General features: G+C 42.9%; 1 protein-coding gene across 1 annotated transcript in view; it reads left to right on the plus strand.

The window, feature by feature from the left end:
• The first annotated feature begins 383 nt into the window (after window positions 1-383).
• Window positions 384-21,652, plus strand: part of Aldh (Aldehyde dehydrogenase) — a 38,671-nt gene continuing 17,402 nt past the window's right edge. The window contains exon 1 of the mRNA XM_076198884.1: window positions 384-617. Within this exon, the coding sequence (XP_076054999.1) occupies window positions 495-617 (123 nt within the window). The 5' untranslated portion in view covers window positions 384-494. The remainder of the gene's footprint in view (window positions 618-21,652) is intronic.

The raw sequence follows: 21,652 nt of genomic DNA on the forward strand, positions 1-21,652 counted from the left end.
TGGAAGTGGTAGGCAATTCAAAGTTTTCGAATCGTACATTTTACATGCATTATATATATATATATATATATATATATATATATATATATATATATATATATATATATATATATATATATATATATATATATATATATATAATTATATATATGCATTACGTCATGCTATCAATATACATGCATTACTATATGCATTGTTATACATGTATTATTATACATTATACATGTATTGTTATACATGTATTATTATACATGCATGCATTATTATACATCATGCATTACTACATGCATTTAAATAAATAATCACAAATTTATAATATGATATTCTATGGACGTGAAATTCAGGTACGTAGCACCTCAAATATGATTGCCATATGTTTCCAGAGACTTGGTTACCATCAAAACAACTGAACTGACATCACTATGCGGTAGTCGTCAAGTGACCAGGGTAGCGGTAGTATTAAGTGGTGATAACGAGTAAAGATTTTGGCAATCATGATTCGGTCCCTTTTACGACCTGGCGTTTTGCAATTATTGAAGCCTAATATTGCTGCAGCCAGTTACTCAACGGCTGCCATCCCCAACCCAATCACTGAGCCTGAAATTAAGCATACTGGGGTAAGTCTATGGAGCCCATGTCGGACCAGAGATTGCATTATACTATTTATAATTATCATTGCTATGACATTACTTCAGATTTGTAATAACTTTTAGTAGACTATGACATATGTTAGCTTACATGTTTACATTTTACTGGGAGATGTTCGTAAATTAGATTTCACCAAAGCGGTTCCAATCCAAGGAACCACAAACATTTCCAATAGTATGTTCAGGTTCTTCAGTTTGCTGATTCTAAATACAGAATGAAGGAAACAGGAAAGTGCACTATTTTGGGTATAATTAATTTCTTGATGCACGCGGTGTAGTTTGGGAACAGTTTAATATTCAAACGGATGGTACTAGGCCTAGGGTAACATTTCAAGTCCTATCCAAGTGGGTGCCAATACAGCAGATGAGGGCAGGTTATTTCAGGAGGTTGGTCACTTAGAAATAATCTTTTGCAATACTCATTCTACATGAGGATAGAAAATCCAGAGAGAATGGTCCCATATCATGATAACTGGGTACTTGTACAGTGTTGAAAGATGTCAATTTCTCCAATTCATAGGTCTAACTCTAACCCAAGACCAATGGTACCTGCACATAGTAGTCATGCAAGATAAAAGGAATTTTGTATGAAAGAGAGCCTCAAAAATATTACCTCCTCCCTATCTGTTTTAGCTTGTCATTAGTACAATTTTTGTTGCAAAGTCTCCTTGGGTAACCAGTACCTAGAATAATCATGTGAAGTCCCTTTAGAACTAGGGAGGGGAGGGAGTGAAGCCATTCACTTCATTAGCAAAATGCAGTAGACCCTTGGTGACATTGCCACAATTATGTGGGGGGTCACAATTCAATATACTTAAATCCTGAAGGGATCAAATGAAGTAGAGGGGCCAGTGCACAAAGCAACAGGTGCCTCAGCAAAGTCCTCAAACCCAAACCTTATCCTGTCCAAGCTCCTATTACTGCAGTACCCCAATCTCTGCCTTGGTTGGTTACCAATTTCAATGTTCCACATACTCCTGTACCCTACTCCCAGTTCCATTGTGTTACCTCTAGCTTTCCCCATGATCAACCTTTTCTGGCATTGCAACTGACTTAAATGTCCCATTATCCAACCAAAAGTGATAAAAGCTGGTTTGTGTAATGTTGGTAGCTTTATTAATGAAGTTTTTGTTAAACAGTTCAATCTCAAAACGATTTACATTTTGGGTATAACTGAGACCTCGTCAGTTTATTCTTGATGCCATCAAATGTGTACTTTTAAGAAAGGTGTTGTGAAGGTTTGTGATACATTGATTTTTGTTAATGGGTAGGTAGTGATCATTTACATCTTTCTGGCTTTATAGGACACATTCCAGTCTTTTCTCACTTTTTCAGTAGTAACTTGTTCTCATGAAAAAGGAGTGTGGGGTTCCCTCTGAAGGGAACCTACTTCAACTACTTAGGAGAGAGAATAAAGCTTTCCACTGCAATAGCCAAATGTTAAACCCTGGGTGACATTGATACATTTATGTGGAGGAGGGGAGGATTACACTTAAATGTGCATTAATAATGAAGGGATCAAATGAAAGGAGGGAAGAGTTACTCTTTCTATGACATGCATTGGGAACGTGCCCTATAAGCTCATGGTTCATGCAACAATTACACTGATCTTGGTTCCACTTTAGCTACTGATTGCATTCCATAAGAGAACAGTAAATTCATGTGTGGTAATCATATTAAATCCATTATTCTTGTCCTCTGAGGTGGCTGGCATTAAATACAAACATGATTGACCCCCTACCAGATCGGTCACGAGTACAATAGTGTGTTTTAAAATTCTATTTCACATCACTCTTATGTGAGCAGTAGTGTACTAGACTGCAGGGTTATATGAAACTCCAATATATGAAGATTCAAAGGTATGAAAAAAAGGATAGGACAATTTTCTCCTTATAAAAGGCCTATGCTTCATTGGTATGAAAAGAAGTATGAAAATAATGCACAGAAGAAAGTTGACAGCATGAGCAACAGCGGCACCAGTCTTGCTTCAATATGTCAATTATCAGTAAACAAAAGTGTTTAAAAAGTACGTATCCTTTTGGTATATAAGGGCATTTCCTGTATTTTGTTTCTGCTGTACTTTGTATAATATGGGCCCACATTCAGACCCAGTAACCAAAGATTTTTCTCTGAAGTCTAGGCATGCGAGGCAAAAGTTTCAGTTGCAGCTAAGAACCTGGTGTGAGCTCTGCATGGGATTGAATTTGTAAATAGACCCCTCTTGAGTTTATACATAGGTTTTACAAATTATCCATTTTGCCAAGGAAAGAATATACACACTGTGTCATATGGAGTAGGGATTTGGAATATAAGGGAGGCAGAAATGTAGACTGAATGTCTTAGAGGTGAGGTTGGGTTAGAGGAACATGATAGCTATTGTATTTCATTGTCAGTAATCAGTGGGTCCAACCTTTCCAACAATATAGCACTGAAGATGTGAACGTAAGAATGAAGGAGACAGCAAGAGACCACAAGGCCTACACTAAGCAGATCCATGCCTATTACCATTTGACATCCCCATCCATAAAGTTGTCTAACCATTTCTTAAAGCAACCGATAGTTTCAGCACTTGCCACGTGGTTACTAAGTTGATTCCATTTGTTGACCACCCTGTTAGTTAACCAGTTCCTGCCTATTTCCTTCTTAAATCTAAAATTATCCAATTTAAATACATTACTCTGAGTCCCATCCTGTTTTCTTAATATGATGACCTTGTTTGCATTGCCCTTGTTAAAACCTTTAATCAACTATTAACAACTCTAATAGATCACCCTGCACTCTGCATCTTTCCAGGGAATGTAAGTTAAGGTGCCTAAGCCTCTCCTTGTAAGGTAAATTTCTGAACCTATGTATCATTTTGGTCATTATCTTCTGTATTGATTCTAGTGAATTGATGTCCATTCTATAGGACGGAGACCAAAACTGTACTGCATGGTCAAGGATAGATCTAACACCGGATAATTTGATAATTACCTCTGCACTTGTATTCATAACTGTCCTAGCAATGAAACCTAATGCTCTGTTAGCTTTATTCCTGTTGCTAATGCACAGTTTCCTGGATTTAAGGTTAGGACTCGATAGAACTACGAAGTCTCTCTCGCACTCTGTTTTCTCAAAAAAAGCATTATCTAAGCTATATCTACTATTGGGGTTGCATAACCCTATGTTTAACACACTGCACTTTGAGATATTAAAGTCTATTTGCCATTTCACTGACCATGTAAACAATTTAAGATCTTTCTGAAGAATCTTGGCATCTTCTCCTGACCTAATTAGGCATCCTATTTTAGTGTCATCCACAAACTTGTTGATATTATTAATCCCATTGTCAAAGTCATACACACAGTGAACAATAAGGGACCCAATACAGAGCCCTGAGGAACTCCACTAGAAACACTCCCCCATTTGGATTTTACACCTTCCATGGTGACCCACTGTTTTGTCACTGATCCAAGCTCTAATCTATTCAAACACTTTTTCTCCTATGCCATGAGCTTTGACTTTTAGTAGTCATTGGTGGGGCACCTTGTTAAATGCTTTGCTAAAAGCCAGGTAAATAACATCATAGCAATCATTGTTATCTGATGCCTTGTAATTTAGTGTAAAAAGAGATTGGTCACATATGACTTACCCTTGGAGAAACCATACTGTCAGTCACAAGTCTAATTATGTCTCTCAATTTGATCTGTGATTATTAGCTATTATTGATTCAAGCATTTTACCTATAACTGATGTCAAACTGGCATGTAGGTGCATATAAGTGATTTATCTCCCTTTTTGAAAACGGGAACAATGTTTGCCTGCCTCCAAGCAATAGGCATAAAATCAATGTCTACCAACTTAAAATATTCTGTTAACTGGTTGCAGATTTCAAATTTACACTCTTTAAGCGTTCTTGGAAAATTTTGTCTAGATCCAAGAACTTTGTAGCTTCAAGTCTTTCATTCAGTTTAACTACTTCTACCTTACTAATGCTGGTATTAGTCTTTCTTCATCCCCACTGAAAATTGGATCAGTCAGGTACTATATGTAACCTCTCCATTGTAAACACAGAGAAAATATTTGTTAAACACCTCGCTTGTTTTTACCTCCGTGGTAAAGAAATAACCAACTTTGACTTTTGGGCCCAGCAGTGGAGATGCCATTTCTTGCTGCATTGCATCTGACCTGGACTGTCGGTGGGCAAGAGACAGGGATGACCCTTCATCCACAAGGAGCTAAGATAGAAGGAACAACAAATAGGTGTTAGGTGTGTGAAAGGTGGGTGTATGCCTTGGCTAGGGCATTCTTCTTATAAGGGGGAGAGGACATTTTGGTATGTATTTACCTAATTGTACATAGTATACAGGAAAGGAGCAATGCTCGTTGAGTCCCATCTCCTACTCTCTAATTTGTCATACCTAGCCTCAAATTGATGTCCATATGTCAAAGTAAAGTGATCAGCAATCTTTTCTGAGTAAAGGTTAGTTCCAATTCATAAAGCAAGTTATTACTAGAATAGGAATATGGAGAAATGTGAAGGTGGACAGAAAATTGGATGAAAAGGAAGCTGTTACATAAGGTTATATGGTGCTGATATGGTTTGGGCACATGGAAAGAATGAACAAGGAAGACAGTTAAGTTGTGGAAAGCAAAAAGGGATAGAATTTGGTTGAAGACAAAACAAGATGGATGGATGGGGTGAGGGAGGGTTTTGATGCACACTGTTGAGCAGTGAAGAGTGCAAAATTTAGAAGTGAATGGATAAAGATGTTCTCATCTGCTTCATAATTTGTTTTGGGTGTATGAGAAGGTTACCATAAAGTTAAAGTAGCTTCAGCTGCCAGGCCCAGTTGTGGAAAAGCTGTGCCGTGCTTTACACTGAATAGCTTTTGATCCAGTCAGTATGGCTCAGGAACTGAAAAACTGGAAAAGGAGAACCAACTACACCCCACCATCTCTTAGTGGTGCTTCTTGGGACCTGCTCCCACTTGGGAGTTGCCAAGAGTGTGGCAGTGACTGATACTGGCTAAGGAAGCCCTTGGTCATAACCCATATGGCAGGCATTGTAGGCCCAGTGGTCATCCTGTGTGAATATGAAGAATGGCGGCATGCAACTACAAATTTATCTAACACATCCCCGATGTGTAAAGGTTGACAGAATATGAAGGTGAGGTAGCAGTGGAAGTTTATGGTGAGAATGGAGTTTCATCCAGAACCAGACACTTCAACCCTTTTTAGCAGTCTTCAGTGGACTCGGAAGAAGGCCCAAGAGATTGAAATGTCTGGTTCTGAATAAATTTCCATATTCTAGCCTTCAAGTTTCATTGCCACCTTACTTCCAAACATCCACCTACCCATCCAAACACCCTCAGTCCTCCCACCTGAAAAAAAGAATACAGGGATCTTTCTGTACGTTTGTACAGGTGATTCCCTCCACCTTCACTAGTCCACTACAACTCTCACAAACCTATTCACCCCCTTCCCTTATCCACCCTAACACTTACAGTGCTCTTATCCCAAGAAAAGTTCTAACTCTCAAAGAGAAATCATGTGTACATATACCAACAGCTTTTTCCCCCTTACAAGGGAGATAGCATAAAAAAAAAGGCATAAAAGCCGCTCCCACCCATTCCATCCCCACATACTCCACACCCATTCATCCCTTCCCTTCCTCTTATTTTGGCCTCTCCTGGATGACAGATAATTCCTGCATCTTGTCCACTGCCCTGGGTCAGAAGCAATGTACCAAGACACAGCACAACCACAGCAAGGCCACTTCACTTAATCAGTGATCCCCCCTCTCCATCTCCTCGTGCAGAAAAAGAGGAGAGAAATCTTTTCTGGCTTTATCGAAATATCATTCACACTTACTCCCCCCATCCCCCACCCACTCCCATGCATCACAGCATTATCCATATACAACCATTCTCCACTTGCCCCTATTTTCTGTCTTCTCCCTTCCTTAACAGACATTCCTCTCTTTCCTAATGACCCTTTTACCCCATCCATCCATCTCTCGCTTGGTTGCCCCTCATGTTCACTCCTTCCACCTCTCCATACCTCTTTCACTAATCTTTCATCACATATTCTTTCCATGTATTCAAACCATCCCAATACTTTCATCAACCCTATCTCCCAACTCCCTTTCCACCCCCCACTCTCTTCCTCACCTCCTAGTTTCTCACTCCATCCAACCTATGAACCCCCACCATACCTCTCAGGCATTTCATCTCAAACATATTCAAACTCTTTCTCTCTTATGTTTCATGCTTCCACCCCACACAGTGCTGCTGGGACAATCTGCCCCCCCGCTACAATCTCCTCAGCATCCACTCCCAAATGTCTTTCTCACCATACTTTTCAGTCCCCCCAGGGCATCCACCTGCCTCTCCCAATCCCCATTCCACCTCCACTCTTCCCCTTCTACCCCCTCCTGCCACATTGCACCTCAATACTCACCTCCAACCCACTGCCACTTTCTCCCCTTGCACATCTCACCACCCCACTTTTACCCACACTCACCTTCAACCTCCTTCTTTCGCACACCTTCCCAAACTCCGTCACTAACCTCGCCAATCCCTCCTCCGATCCTGCCACAAGCACAGCATCACCAGCAAACAACAACCGGCCCATCTCCCATTTTTCTCCACCCTCCTCAACCATCTCCAATCCCCAGCCTATCACCCCCCACATTCACCCCTCACACCACCCCACCCATGTACAAATTGAACAGCCAAGGCAACACAACACATCCCTGGCAAAGCCCCACCCCAAACCACTCCACTTCCAATCCCAACACAGGCTCCACCGTTCTCGCAAAAACTCCGGACTGCTCCCAACAACCCTCCCCCCATCCCATACATCTGCAACACCTCCCACAGTGCCCACCCCATCTACCCTATTACAAACTTTTTCCAGATCCACAAAAACCAAAAAAAATCCTTACCCCTCCCAAAGCCCTCTCGCACATCTTCCCAACCACAAAAATCTAATCCACGCAACCCCTCTCTGTCCCAAACTCACAATGCTCCTCACCAATTACTCTGTTCCTCTGCTAATCCTCTCAATCTAAACTCTCCCATAAGCCTTCCCAACTACTCAACAAACTGATCCCTCTGAAACTACTACTCGCTTTTCCCATTTTCCCTTGTAAAATGGAACTATACAGGCACTCATCCAGTCCTCCGGCACTCTACCCTCTTTTAGACAAACATTAAACAACTACACAAGCCAGTCCATCTTCAATGTATCTCCCTTTTTAGACACTCCACATGACACCCATCCAACCCAGGTGCCTTACCTGCTCTCGTCATTTTAATAACTGCTTTCACCTCATCTTTCCTTGTTTCTTTTCCATTTTCCTCATTCATCACTGTCATTTTCTTAGCACTTCCCACTGTAACTACCCTTCCCTCCCTATCCTCCTTCACATTTAGCAACTCCCAAAAATACTCTGCCCATCTTTCTCTTACTGCCATCTCTTCCATTGTCATATCTCCATCAGCACCTTTTGCATTTTCTTCTATGCTTCTCAAGCAGAGAAGAGAAATCATAAAAGATATGGAGCACATCAGCCCACACCAAAAAAACTCTTCACCCCAGAAATTCCAACAAACTGTTCCCTTTATCAAGAACAAAGATAAACTTCTCCTGTTCTCAGTGTCCGCTGCAGCCTCGACATCAAACATACAAACTGAAATCCATCCCAGTACTAACCTTCTATGTAAACCATCTAGATCTGGTACTTCCAGATCCAACTGGAATAAATGAATGAATACATAAATATCCAGTCCTAACCAATAACCTAGTTGAATTAACCTCTTCGTTACCGACCCGTCAACCTTACGTAAACAAACGTTTCAAACCATCCCACGAATGGCTGGAGCCTTATGTTTGTAAACACACACTTGCCACCACGTGGGTAGAAATAACCCAGTAACCGAGGCCTTGAGAGCCCTCAATACACACAGCTTATTAATGTGACACGTGCGTGTCATGGGGAGCACGCTCGGTTCCTGGCGGGTGCAATCAGCCGTGACACGCAGGTGTCACAAAACACACATCCGGTACTCAAGGGGTTAACAAGTCCTACACCAAGGGAATACAACCCAAAACAACACACAAAACTAAACAATATATTCCTTTATACAGTAGAACTCCCATTTGCCAAAATAAAGTTCCCATCACAAAATTGTACATACCAGACTGTCCAGTTTACATGCAATAAGTCAGAAAGCAACATGTGAGGATGGGTATTTTATTGGCACATTTTGCTCATTCAAGCTTTATCAAGTGTACATGATGCTTAGATGAGTGAAATTGTGCACCAATAAAGACTTCATCCTCACATGGTGCTTTTCCTGACTTTTTGCGAACAGTTGCCTTTCTTTCACCTGCAATAACCACTTACTCTCATCTACCCCCTCAAATAGCACAGACTCTGTAATGAATCCTGAACGACAAAAACCCAATGCCTCTATCATTTCTCTGCAGCTTCTCACAGAAAACAGGATTATTAAGCAAACTATAAATATCCTGTACTGACTAAACCAATATATGATAACACAACAGTGGTGCAAGAATGTCCAAAAGGATAGAAGCACAAATTAACTACAATCCATGACTTCCAACCACCCCCCTCATAACGAGGAAAAGGTCTTTGGTATACATGTCATGGGCACAAGTCATCCGAGCTCAGTAACTGTACCTGAAATATGTCTCCTGTTTTCTGTGCAATAGCCATTTACAAGTCGGTTGGTCCCATTTTTCATTTCTATGATAAGGTAGGACTTCACCAGGGATGTCATGTCACCATGGAAGTTCAGTATGTACATGGATGGGGTGGTGTGAGAAGTAAGCGAAATGGCCAAGAGATTGGAGATGATTAAAGAAAATGGAGAAAAATGAGAGATAAGCCAGTTGTTTGCTGATGACACTGCACTTTTAGTAGGATCAGAGGAAGGATTAAGGAAGTTAGTGACAGGGTTTGGAGGGATGTGCAAAATAAGGAAGTTGAAGATAAATGTGGGTAAAAGTAAGGTGATAAGATGTACAAGGGAAAATGATGACAGCAAATTGGAAACGAGTATTAAGGGAGAGAGGCTGGAGGAAGTGGATAGCTTTAGATACTTGGGGGCCCATGTGGCGGGAAAGGGGGGGAAGTGGAGGTGGAGGTAGAATGTAGATTTGAAAAGCAAGTAAATGCCTTGGGGGATTAAAAAGTGTGACGAGAAATAGACATTTGGGAATGGGATGCTAAGAGGAGAATGCATTTACCTAGTTGTATTTTGCGGGAAGGAGAGCTATGCTCGTGATGTCCCGCCTTTGTATCTCGCAGTGTCTAGTTTGCTCTTAAACTCATGAATGGTTTTTGCACACACACTTTCAGTGTCCACCACTCTGTGGAAAAAAAAAATTCTTCAGATTTCTTCTGTAGCAATGTTTTTTTATTTTCTTTCCATGTCCTCTTGTGTTTCTCTTGTCCCAGATTAACAAGTCCTCTATATCAAGTATTTCTGTGCCTTTCATGATTATGTAGATCAGTGGTTCTTAACCTGTGGGGAATGGCAGAGTTGCCAAGTGGGGAATGACCGGTTGGACATAAGAACCACTTCTTTTTTTTTTTTTTTTTTTAATCAATGTGTTTTTTTCTTTTTGTTTGTTTCTGGTGTCTTCTTGTCAGATTTCGTGAATTTGTTTCCACCCACAAATAATCAATAGTGCTTCAAAATTTAATACATTACATCCAAATGTTGACTTACTTTACAAATCACAACCATTTACAGACTGTTTTAATAACAAAAACAACCAATATATGAGGTATTGTAAGTCATGTTTGGGTAAAAGTGACAACACTGTATATTTACGTACACTGCATGGGTTAAAATCGTATTTGTCAAAGACCGATGCTGTGATGGGAAATGGAGAGTTGGCTCACTAAAAAGTGGGGAATTGAAGAAAAAAGGTTAAGAACCCCTGATGTAGATGGTCATTATGTCACCTCTCTCTTCTTTGCTCCAGAGTCGGTAACTCCAGTTTGGCCAATCTCTCCTCATATGACAAGTTTGCAAGTGCAGGTGCCATTTTTGTTGCTGCTCTCTGGATTCTTTCCATTTTCTTTATTCTTTTTGGTACTGGGTGACCACAATGTCACCACATATTCTAGTCTAGTGCATAGAGGATTTAGGGAGAAATGTCAAATGTAATAGTACTGGGAGACCTTAATGCTAGGGTAGGAAATGGTCCAATTGATGGAGTGGTTGGGAAATGTGGAGTTCCAGGAAAGAATCATAGTGGAGAGTTGATGGTGGAATGTTTTTTGGGCTTTTATGGATCTGGAAAAGGCTTATGATAGGGTAGACAGAAAGGCACTGTGGGAGGTTATGCAGATATATGGGATAGGAGGAAAGCTTCTAGGAGCTGTCAGGAGTTTTTATGAGAGTAGTAGAGCTTGTCAGGATTAGAAATGGAGAGAGTGAGTGGTTCAAGGTAAAGGTGGGACTTCGTCAAGGATGCGTTATGTCGCCCTGGCTGTTCAACTTATACATGGATGGGGTAGTGCGAGAGGTAAATGCAAGGGTAGTGGGTCAGGGATTGGAGATGGTTAAAGAAAATGGAGAAAAGTGGGAGGTGAGCCAGCTGTTGTTTGCGGACGACACTGCGCTTGTGGCAGGATCGGAGGAGGGACTGAGGAAGTTGGTGACAGAGTTTGGGAGAGTATGTGATAGAAGAAAGCTAAAGATAAATGTGGGTGAAAGTAAGGTGATGAGATGTACAAGGGGTAAAAGTGGCAGTAGACTGGAAGTGAGCATTAAGGGAGAGCAACTGGAGGAAGTGGATAGTTTTAGATACTTGGGTGCAAATGTGGCAGGAAAAGGTGGAGTCAAGGTGGAGGTAGAATGTAGATTGAGAGAAGCGAGTAAATGCCTTGGTGGATTGAAGAGTGTAATGAGGAATAGACATTTGGGAATGGATGCCAAGAGGAGACTGTATGAAGGAGTGATTGTGCCAACAGCACTGTATGGGGCAGAAACATAGAACATAAGAGAGGAAGAGAGAAGGAGTTTGAATGTGTTTGAGATGAGGTGTCTGAGAAGTATGATGGGGTTACTAGGCTAGATAGAGTGAGAAATGAGGAGGTGAGGAGAAGAACGGGGGTGGAAAGGGAGCTGGGAGATAGGGTTGATGAAAGAGTATTAGGATGGTTTGGACACATGGAAAGAATGAGTGAAGAAAGACTAAAAGAGGTATGGAAGGCAGATGTGGAGGGAGTGAACATGAGGGGACGTCCTAAGATGAGGTGGATGGATGGGGTGAAGGGGGCTTTGGGGAAGAGGGGAATGTCTGTTGAGGAAGGATGGGAGAGGACAGAAGACAGGGGTGAATGGAGAATGGTTGTATATAGATGATGTTGTGATGCATGAGGTGGGGTGGGGGGTGAGGTAGTATGTGTGAGCAAAATTTGACGCAGCCCGAAAGGATTTCTCCCCGTCCTCTCCTTTTATGCATGGGGGGACGGAGAGGGGGGGTCGCCGATTTAATGAAGCAGCCTTGCTGTGGATGTGCTGTGTCTTGCTTCTGACCCAGGGCAGTGGACAGGATGCAGGGATGACCCATCATCCAGGAGGTGCTAAGATAAGAGGGAGGGTGGAGGGGTGTGGAGTGTATTCAGGGATGGAATGGGTGGGAATGATTTTATGCCTTTTCCTTTTTGGCTACCTCCCTTATAAGGGGGAAAAAGCCTTGGTATATGTATGTATGCCTTATCAGACCAATATTTTTTTTATCATTTCTTCATCCAGATATGTAAATGCCACTTTTATTGATCTTGGCAAGTTGTAGGATTCTCCAACAATTTTATCTGTTTGTCATAGGACAAGTCATTTTAGATAATTACACCCAAATCTTTTTCGGATCCCTCCTTCTTTACCTCCTTGGTTCCAATTTTATATTGTCCCGATATTTTGTTTTCAGGACAGTATAAAGGGTGATTGTGCCAATAACATTGTATGGGGCAGAAACATAGAACATAAGGAAGGAAGCATTTAAATGTGTTTGAAATGAAATGTCTGAGAAGTATGGTAACAGTTACTAGGCTGGATAGAGTGAGAAACAAGTTGAGGAGGAGAAGAGCATTGGTGAAAAGTGAGTTGGGAGATGATGTTGATGAAAGAGTATTGGGATGGTTTGGACACAGAAAGAATGAGTGAAGAAAGAAGTGTGGAAGGCAGAGGTGGATTGGGTGAACATGAGAGGGCAATTGAGGCTAAGTTGGATGGAAGGGGTAAAAGGGCCATTGAGAAAGAGGGGGATGTCTGTAGAGGAAGGAAAGGAGAAGGCAGAAGATAGGGGTGAGGGGAGAATTGTTGTGTATGGATGATGCTATGATGCATGGAAGGGAGTGGGTGGGGAATGGGGTTAGGGAGTTGTGTGAATATTTTGTTGCAGCTTGAAGCGGTTTCTCCCCGGCTTCTCTATTTCCACTCAAGGGGGGTTGCCGATTAAATGAATGATATTTTGATGTAGCTTGAAGTGGTTTCTCCCTGTCTTCTCTATTTCCACTCAAGGGGGTTGCCAATTTAATGAAGTGTCCTTGCTGTGGATGTGTTGTCTTGCTGCATTTCTTCTGACCCAGGACAATGGGTAAGATGCAGGGATGACTCGTCATCCAGGCGGAGCCAAGAAAAGAGGGAGATAGGGATGGTGAATGGGAATGGTGTGCAAGGATGAAATGAGTGGGAGTGGATTGCCTTTTGACTTGGCTACCTTCCTTGTAAAGGAAAAAAGACATGGGTATGCATGACAAGGAAGTACAATTTTGCCAGCTACCAGTTATTTTTTTCCTCCCACTTCTCCCATTCCTGCTCCTACCACTCCCAGTCCTCCTCCTCCTTCCACTCTTCCTTCTACTACTACTCCACCTCCACCACCAGAAAGGGATTTTTTACGTGGTTAGCGGGACTATCGAAGCTACCTCACTGGCATGGCATTTGACACACAATTGTTAAGCTTTATTTTCTTTCTGGAGTGGCGCTCCAGATAATCTGTTTATTTATTTATGTACCCTACTGTTATTAGGTATGTAGATATGAAATCTGAAAAATTTCTCTAGACAATAAATCATGTTTGTGGATCTACAGACATGGAAACTTAGATTTTGAGTCCATGGTGTGCTGACATTGTATCCAGAAGTATTTATTTTTCCGCCTTGGACGCTGACATGTACAGTAATTGCTGCCCCCTACATTGATGTTGATGGACAACTTGCTAGAAAATATTTTGGATGCACCTTCACCCATCTTTTCTGTGCATAATACTCAGTAGATTATACATATTTTTCAAGAATTGTATGAACACGTGATCATTGCAAATAACCGAACAATGAATTGTAAAGACGTTTACTGGAGGTAAACAAGATAGTTATAACCAAACACAGCAACCAATCCCACCATACCCAAGGTCTAGTGTGCCGAGCGTGTTGAAATGGAGAACGAGGATATGGGTGAACGTCAACGCTGCAAACAAGTTATCGCACTCGTAGAGAATCGTGAATTACCTCGCAGAATGGTGGCACGAGTATAGTGGAGCAGAGTATACGGCTGGTTTAGATTAGAGTTGTTACAAGTGACTTCACTTAGAAGAACAGAGGCGACACGATGATTATAATATAACTGCGAGCAGGTTTGGAGAATGAAGAAGTAATTACTGGCACGAGATAACAAGGCCACAGTAAAAAGAATAAAGAAGTTAAGCTTTGCGCATAGAAGTGTAGACTTGTGGAATAAACTAGATGAAAATATAACCCAAATCAACACGCTAAAAGAATTAAAGTCAGTTTGACAAATTATGGGGGTAAGAGACATGCGCTCCAACCCCCCACAACAACAACTAGCTAAATACGTAGTTTTGTGGCCAGCTTGCGTGCCTCCTGCTCGGCTCTTTAGAGCAGAACACCAGACAGCCAGCATTACATACGAGGCAGGCATAAGATCCTAGCGAGGTGTGTGGACACCACACTGCTTAATAAACTAGAAAAGACAGATCAAAGCAAAATTTACAATTTGGCCTCGTATAGAGTAGGTCGAAAGTGTCGATCCATAGGTAGATATTAATTTGTCAGCCTGTAGCAGCATCAAAACTGAAATTATTAATAAATGTCCAAACCTCGTTTATACTATACACGTATCGGAGACATTTAGAGTGTTCGCTTGGTTTCTAACTAGGAGAGAGTTTGTCAGTGGGTACACTTTTTAGGCGCACCATGGACATACGTCATACGAGTGCTTGAGCCAAAGCTTTGACAAGAGGAAAGCTCAGCAGATTTTCAAGGTCACCGAGGAGGCTCTTCTCTTGGTTATACACGGCCTTGCTGTCTAAGCTGGCACGTAGCAACTGGGTTGCGCAAGGCCAGCATCGCCGTATGCTATCAGCATATGTTGATGATTTTCCTGAAGTTAAAGTAGTCTCGCCGAGAGATAACGGGGGAGCGTAAGAGTAGTGATAACGATGAATGTACGCCTACCCCAGGAGGAACGAAGATTTGTTTATTGGTTAGTTTATTTGATATCGGTTGATTTTTAAAGTATCAGCTATTTATCAGTTATCATGTATGTAGCGATATTGAAGAGTAGCAAGGCAAACCGACAGGCCTGCATTCATTAGCAGCGGACACTCCAAGGTCATAAAGTTATCATTCTCTTCCAATCTTTCCTTCCCTTCCTCGCAGGGATTATTCCAAGGAATTTTTAGAACTACACAAGGCAAGAGCTGAAGCCATTTGGGCGAAGCTAGGGTCCGGGATCAGTTTAAAGCCCCCGGAAGCCAGCGCTTTGTGATATCCTACAATGTCGACTGTCGCTAAAATTGTTTGAAACGTTCAACAGTTGATAGTAATGGAAATGCAGAAAGGTGTTCTAAGTTTGAGAAACGATTGTTCCATAAGCAGTCTTTCAAGATGTTAGCAAAAATGTGTTTTAGATGTCAAGCTACACACACCCTCCAACCTCTTCCACTTTCATGCACAAGAAAAATCATAAGTTCAGAACATATCTTGTGATGACTGAATAAATTTTTCATGTCGATTAACGGGAAGTTAAGAATTTAGGTTAAGGTAAAATTCCAGAATCACGCAAACACGTATAACATGAAATTTACGTTGTCCCATAGCTCCTAACGTAATACGAGTATATCCAAACCTAACCTATTCCATAGAAAAATTGATATTTGAAATAAAAAAAAAACCGAAAGAATTGAAAAAATGTGTTTGTGTGAGAGTGGAATAGACATCGTCCTGCACTGCGACGGTTTTTGGTAGCCGTGGTCTGTTTATTGCAAGAATCTTAACTTCTTGTCAATCACATGATAAGCTCACAGATTTGAAAGACAAATCCCCAAACAACGTAAATATTGGTCAAATAATGCTTCAAACTGCATATTTGTGTTATCTAACCTGGTCGGTTTTTATCTGTTAGTAGGGAACCAAGGAATGTTAATGAATTTACTGCATAAGAAGTATTGAGAATGAAGACGGAAAATATATAGTTATGACACACTTTGGTATGCGATCTACATAACCAACATGATCTATGTATAAACTTGCGGGGATACAGGGGGGGGGGCAGCCCCCCCCCTCCCCCAACGCTCCTCATCAGAGCCCGGAAGAATATTATCGCAGGTCGGTGTACATTCCGTTCGTAGATCACGTGCTGTCTGAATTAAGATATCGTTTCGACGAAAGCAGTGTGGCTGTTAGTAACACTTTAGGTGAAGGAACTCCTCAAAGGTCCGGACACAAACGCAGCAGCTGTTCTACAAGCTGCAGAGTTGTATCAAAAAGATATTGAATCGCTGCCTCTTGTAAAAGCAGAAATAGAGCGTTGGACAATATAACTTCCCCCAACGTTCAGCTCTCTGATGGACGCGCAAGTGCACGCGAGTGCGAACATGTTTCCCAACATGATTATCATGCCTTTTGAAAGTTGTGTTAACGCAACCGGTGTCAAATGCTCAAGCTGAGAGGTCTTTTTCAGCACCTATAAGAGTGAAAACATATCTTAGAAGCACAGTTGGGCAGGAACGCATGAATGGTGTGCATTGCTCTCAGTGCATAGTAATACCATTCCCATTTCCGTGGAGCAAATCCTGAACAAATTCTCGGAAAAGAACCGCCGTTTACTTTTCACTTGATGTGGTGTTGTATGTTTGTGTCAGTGGTGTATTACTGTTGTATTATGGTACCAAAACACCATTATTATCCATGGTGTGTTCTATTATTTGACGGTAATTGAGTAGTGAGCACACATTTATGTTTTGCAGAGCGCGATCTACATACATACATATACCAAGGCCCCTTACAAGGGGGGTAGCCAAAAAGAAAAAGGCATAAAATCCTTCCCACCCATTCCATCCCTGAATACACTCCACACCCCTCCACCCTCCCTCCCATCTTAGCACCTCCTGAATGACGGGTCATCCCTGCACCTTGTCCACTGCCCTGGGTCAGAGGCAGTGTCGCAAGACACAGCACATCCACAGCAAGGCCGCTTCATTAAATCGGCGACCCCCCCTCTCCGCCCCCCCCTCCCCCCATTGCATAAAATGAGAGGACGGGGAGAAATCCCTTCGGGCTGCGTCAAATTTTGCTCACACATACTACCTCACCCCCCATCCACCCGCCCATTCCACCTCATGCTATCACAACATCATCCATATGCAACCATTCTCCATTCACCCCTGTCTTCTGTCCTCTCCCGTCCTTCCTCAACAGACATACCCCTCTTCCCCAAAGCCCCCTTCACCCCATCCATCCACCTCATCCTAGGACGCCCCCTCATGTTCACTCCCTCCACATCTACCTTCCACACCTCTTTTACTAGTCTTTCTTCACTCATTCTTTCCATGTGTCCAAACCATCCTAATACTCTTTCATCAACCCTATCTCCCAACTCCCTTTCCACCCCCGTTCTCCTCCTCACCTCCTCATTTCTCACTCTATCTAGCCTAGTAACCCCCATCATACTTCTCAGACACCTCATCTCAAACACATTCAAACTCCTTCTCTCTTCCTCTCTTATGTTCCATGTTTCTGCCCCATACAGTGCTGTTGGCACAATCACTCCTTCATACAGTCTCCTCTTAGCATCCATTCCCAAATGTCTATTCCTCATTACACTCTTTAATCCACCAAGGCATTTACTCGCTTCTCTCAATCTACATTCTACCTCCACTTTCACTTCACCTTTCCCTGCCACATTTGCACCCAAGTATCTAAAACTATCCACTTCCTCCAGTTGCTCTCCCTTAATGCTCACTTCCAGTCTACTGCCACTTTCACCCCTTGTACATCTCATCACCTTACTTTTACCCACATTTATCTTTAGCTTTCTTCTATCACATACTCTCCCAAACTCTGCCACCAACTTCCTCAATCCCTCCTCCGATCCTGCCACAAGCGCAGTGTCGTCCGCAAACAACTGGCTCACCTCCCACTTTTCTCCATTTTCTTTAGCCATCTCCAATCCCTTGCCCACTACCCTTGCATTTACCTCTCGCACCACCCCATCCATGTATAAGTTGAACAGCCAGGGCGACATAACGCATCCTTGACGAAGTCCCACCTTTACCTCGAACCACTCACTCTCTTCATTTCCAATCCTGACACAAGCTCTACTATTCTCATAAAAACTCTTGACAGCGCGATCTAATGTCATGTTATTAATTTTTTCACTCATCTCGACTTTGATTCTCCTTGGATAAACACTTTTTAGTGCGAATTTATTATTTTAATTATATTTGTGAATTATATATGATTTTACATACAATTACGAGCAAAACAGACTTAGGTGTCTGGACCAATCTCCAAGCCAAGAGCATTATTCTTGGGGTTAAAATATCGGCGTGTTTCAAGTATCGGTTAAACATTTGAGCATTTGTCGTTTTTTTTTTCATTAAGGATGTGAGCATTTGTTTTGTGAGTGTGTCATGTGAGCATATGTCTTGTAAGTATTTGACGTGGAACACCAGTAAATTTGAGGTAGGTTATGCAACAATCCAACCTCAGTCTGCACGGCCCCGGTCGCTTGACCCTGAAAATGACGAACCGAAAGCGCGGTGACGTCAGCTGAATACTATAGAGGGGAGATGAGTTAGAGAAGTCCAGAGGCATGTGTGTGGATAAAAACAAAACAAAAATTGGCCCTGATTTCAAGGTACTGGAGTTTATTAAAATGCACAGATTGCCTTTTTCAACTGCACACTTTCATCTACAACTGCACAATTAGTAACTGCATGAGTATATTACTTGGGATCTAGTGACTTAGGGAGAGGCCAAAGCTCGGATTGGTTTATGCTCTTTGTTCTGGTTAAGTGCGAGCGTCGGTCTAGGGACGCAGTCGTGCACACACTCTCAAGGGGAGACCGACTGCCAAAAGCCTAGTGACGCCTACCAAGTACAGCAGAGAACTGGACTGGTCTTTTTTTTTCTCCAGAAGTATATACATATATAAGTATGTACATACACGATTGCGCATATGATATATATATATATATATATATATATATGAAAAATATGTATATATATATATATATATATATATATATATATATATATATATATATAGGAACAAGAACACAAAATCCATCAATATCATAAACATACAAAAAGGAAGAGTACACATTGAAATAAATAAGAAAAGCAGTATGAAAAAATGCCCCCCAAGATTGGGGGAACAAAAGTGGTGTGTGCAAAAACAATACATGGATTTAAAAGCGGTTTAGATAAAGTGAGATATGAAGATGGGACTTCACGAGCATAGCTCCCTTTCCCGTAAAATACAACTAGGTAAATACAATGCGGCGGCCGCAAGCCCGCCACTGGGGCTTACGACCCGATGTTTTCTACGGTGTGGGTTGTTGCCCGCTGTTGTTGTTGTTGTTGTTTATGCATTTAGTCCCAGCGCAGCTAGCCGATTTAGGGACTGGCTTTTAGTTTTTGAGTGGCTTGAAGGAAATATGTGTTGCTACCGGGGAGGGCAAGTAGCGTGTAACACTCGCGTGTGTGGGTGTATACATGACTTGTATCAACGCAGATGCGTGTGTAGGTGTATACATGACTTGTATCAACGCAGATGCGTGTGTGGGTGTATACATGACTTGTGTTTACGCAGATGCGTCTGTGAGAGTGGGCGGATGTTTTTTTGGAGGATTAGGCGAGTTTGGCCGCGAGGACAAGGTCGGCATTGGGACAGTCATCTGCCCTGAGGCGGTCGAAAGCCGTGGTGTGGTTGCCGAGGGTTACGCGTAGTGGCCGGAAGTGGGCTTCCATCACGGGGCACGTGAGGAGGCAGTGCTGGAAGGAGATTTCCGCGCCTCGGGTGCAGCGTGAAGCAGTATATCGGGTGCGCCAGTGATTTACCCGTATCCTGCTAATTGTCGCTGAAATGTGCGGGGACAGGGAGGAGGAGAAGGTGGGAGGGGTCGGTCCGAGGCAGGTCTTGAGGGGCCATCCTTGGGCAACAGCGGTAGAGTGGTCTTCCGATTTCCAAAGGTCCCAGGCAGCAAGGTCAAACTTCCAGAAGATGTCATTTGCTGAGGGCTGGAGTGGGATGACGTCGTCTTCAGGTGATGAATGAAGCACCTAGCTAGCTTGGCAGCATTGTCTGCCATCTCATTTCCGTGGAGGCCCACAGGCGAGGGGATCCATTGCAATCGGAGGAGGACGCCCAGCCTGCCGGCCTCGGTCAAGAGGCTCAGGACGTCTTCAAGGATGTCGGGGCGTGACGTACAGCTTCCATTTTGGATTGCTGCCAGGCTGGATTTTGAATCCGAAAACACCGTTGCTTGCGAAGGCCGGTGAGCCCGGGGCAGGCAGTTTATAAACGATAACTGACCCGACTTGACCTAAGGCGGTGACCTTTTCTGGCCTTTCTTACCATCGTCACCTCTAGAGTCAGGCTCAGTACCCTCTAGCTCCAGATGCATTATTATTGTACCTATACTAGCGCACATGTACGCCACATCCCTGCTTCCTCGTTCTCCTCCCCCTCCCCCTCCCCCTCCAGTCTCTCTGTCGTCGCTCTCCTACTCCTTCCCCTCCTCCTTCACCACCTCCTCCTCCTCCTTCACCTCATCCTTCCCCTCCTCTCCCTCCTCTCCCTCCTCTTCCACCTCTCCCTCCTCTTCCACCTCTCCCTCCGCCCCATCCCCTTCTTCCTCCCCCATTTCTCCCTCTTCTCCCTTCTTTCACTCCTCCCACCTCCTCCAACTGCTCGTTCCCCTCTTCTCTTCTCCTTCCCCCTCATCCTTTCTCTCCCTCCTCCTTCCTCCCTTCTCTCCTTTTTCTCCCTTTTCCTCCCTTTTCCTCCTCTTTTTTTCCTTCCTTGACCGCCCTCTTTTCTCTCCTTCCTTGACCTCCCTCTTTTTTCTCCTTCCTCCTCCTTTTCTCCTTTCTCCTTCCACATCTTTCTTCTTCCTCATCTTTCTTCTTCCTCATCATCCTTTTTCTCCTTCTCCCTCCTTTTTCTCCTTCTCCCTCCTTTTTCTCCTTCTCCCTCCTTTTTCTCCTTCTCCCTCCTTTTTCTCCTTTCTTCTCTTCCTTTTCTCCTTTCTCCTCTCTCCTCCTCCCTCCTTTTTCTCATATCTTCCTCCTTTTCCTCCTCCCTCGTCCTTTTCCTCCTCCCTCGTCCTTTTCCTCCTTCATCCTCCCTCATCCTTTTCCTCCTTCATCCTCCCTCTACCTTTTTCTCCCTCCTCCTCCTCTTCCTCCTTTTCCTCTTCATCCTCTTCATCCTCCTCCTTTTCGTCGTCTTCCTCCTCCTCCTCCTCTTCCTCCTCCTCCTCTTCCTCCTCCTCCTCTTCCTCCTCTTCCTCCTCCTCTTCCTCCTCCCCCTCTTCCCTCTCATCCTCCCTCCTCTTTCTCCTCTTCCTCCTCTCCCCCATTCTTTTTGCAGATCATTTCACATTGCAGTAGTACCACCATACTTTTGTAAGAAAATATTACATCTGTAAATAGTGTCTGGCACTATTGG

This window comes from Oratosquilla oratoria, chromosome 15 (genome assembly GCF_046742065.1).
Source record: "Oratosquilla oratoria isolate Oo_2021 chromosome 15, ASM4674206v1, whole genome shotgun sequence".
Taxonomy (NCBI): Eukaryota; Metazoa; Arthropoda; class Malacostraca; order Stomatopoda; family Squillidae; genus Oratosquilla; species Oratosquilla oratoria.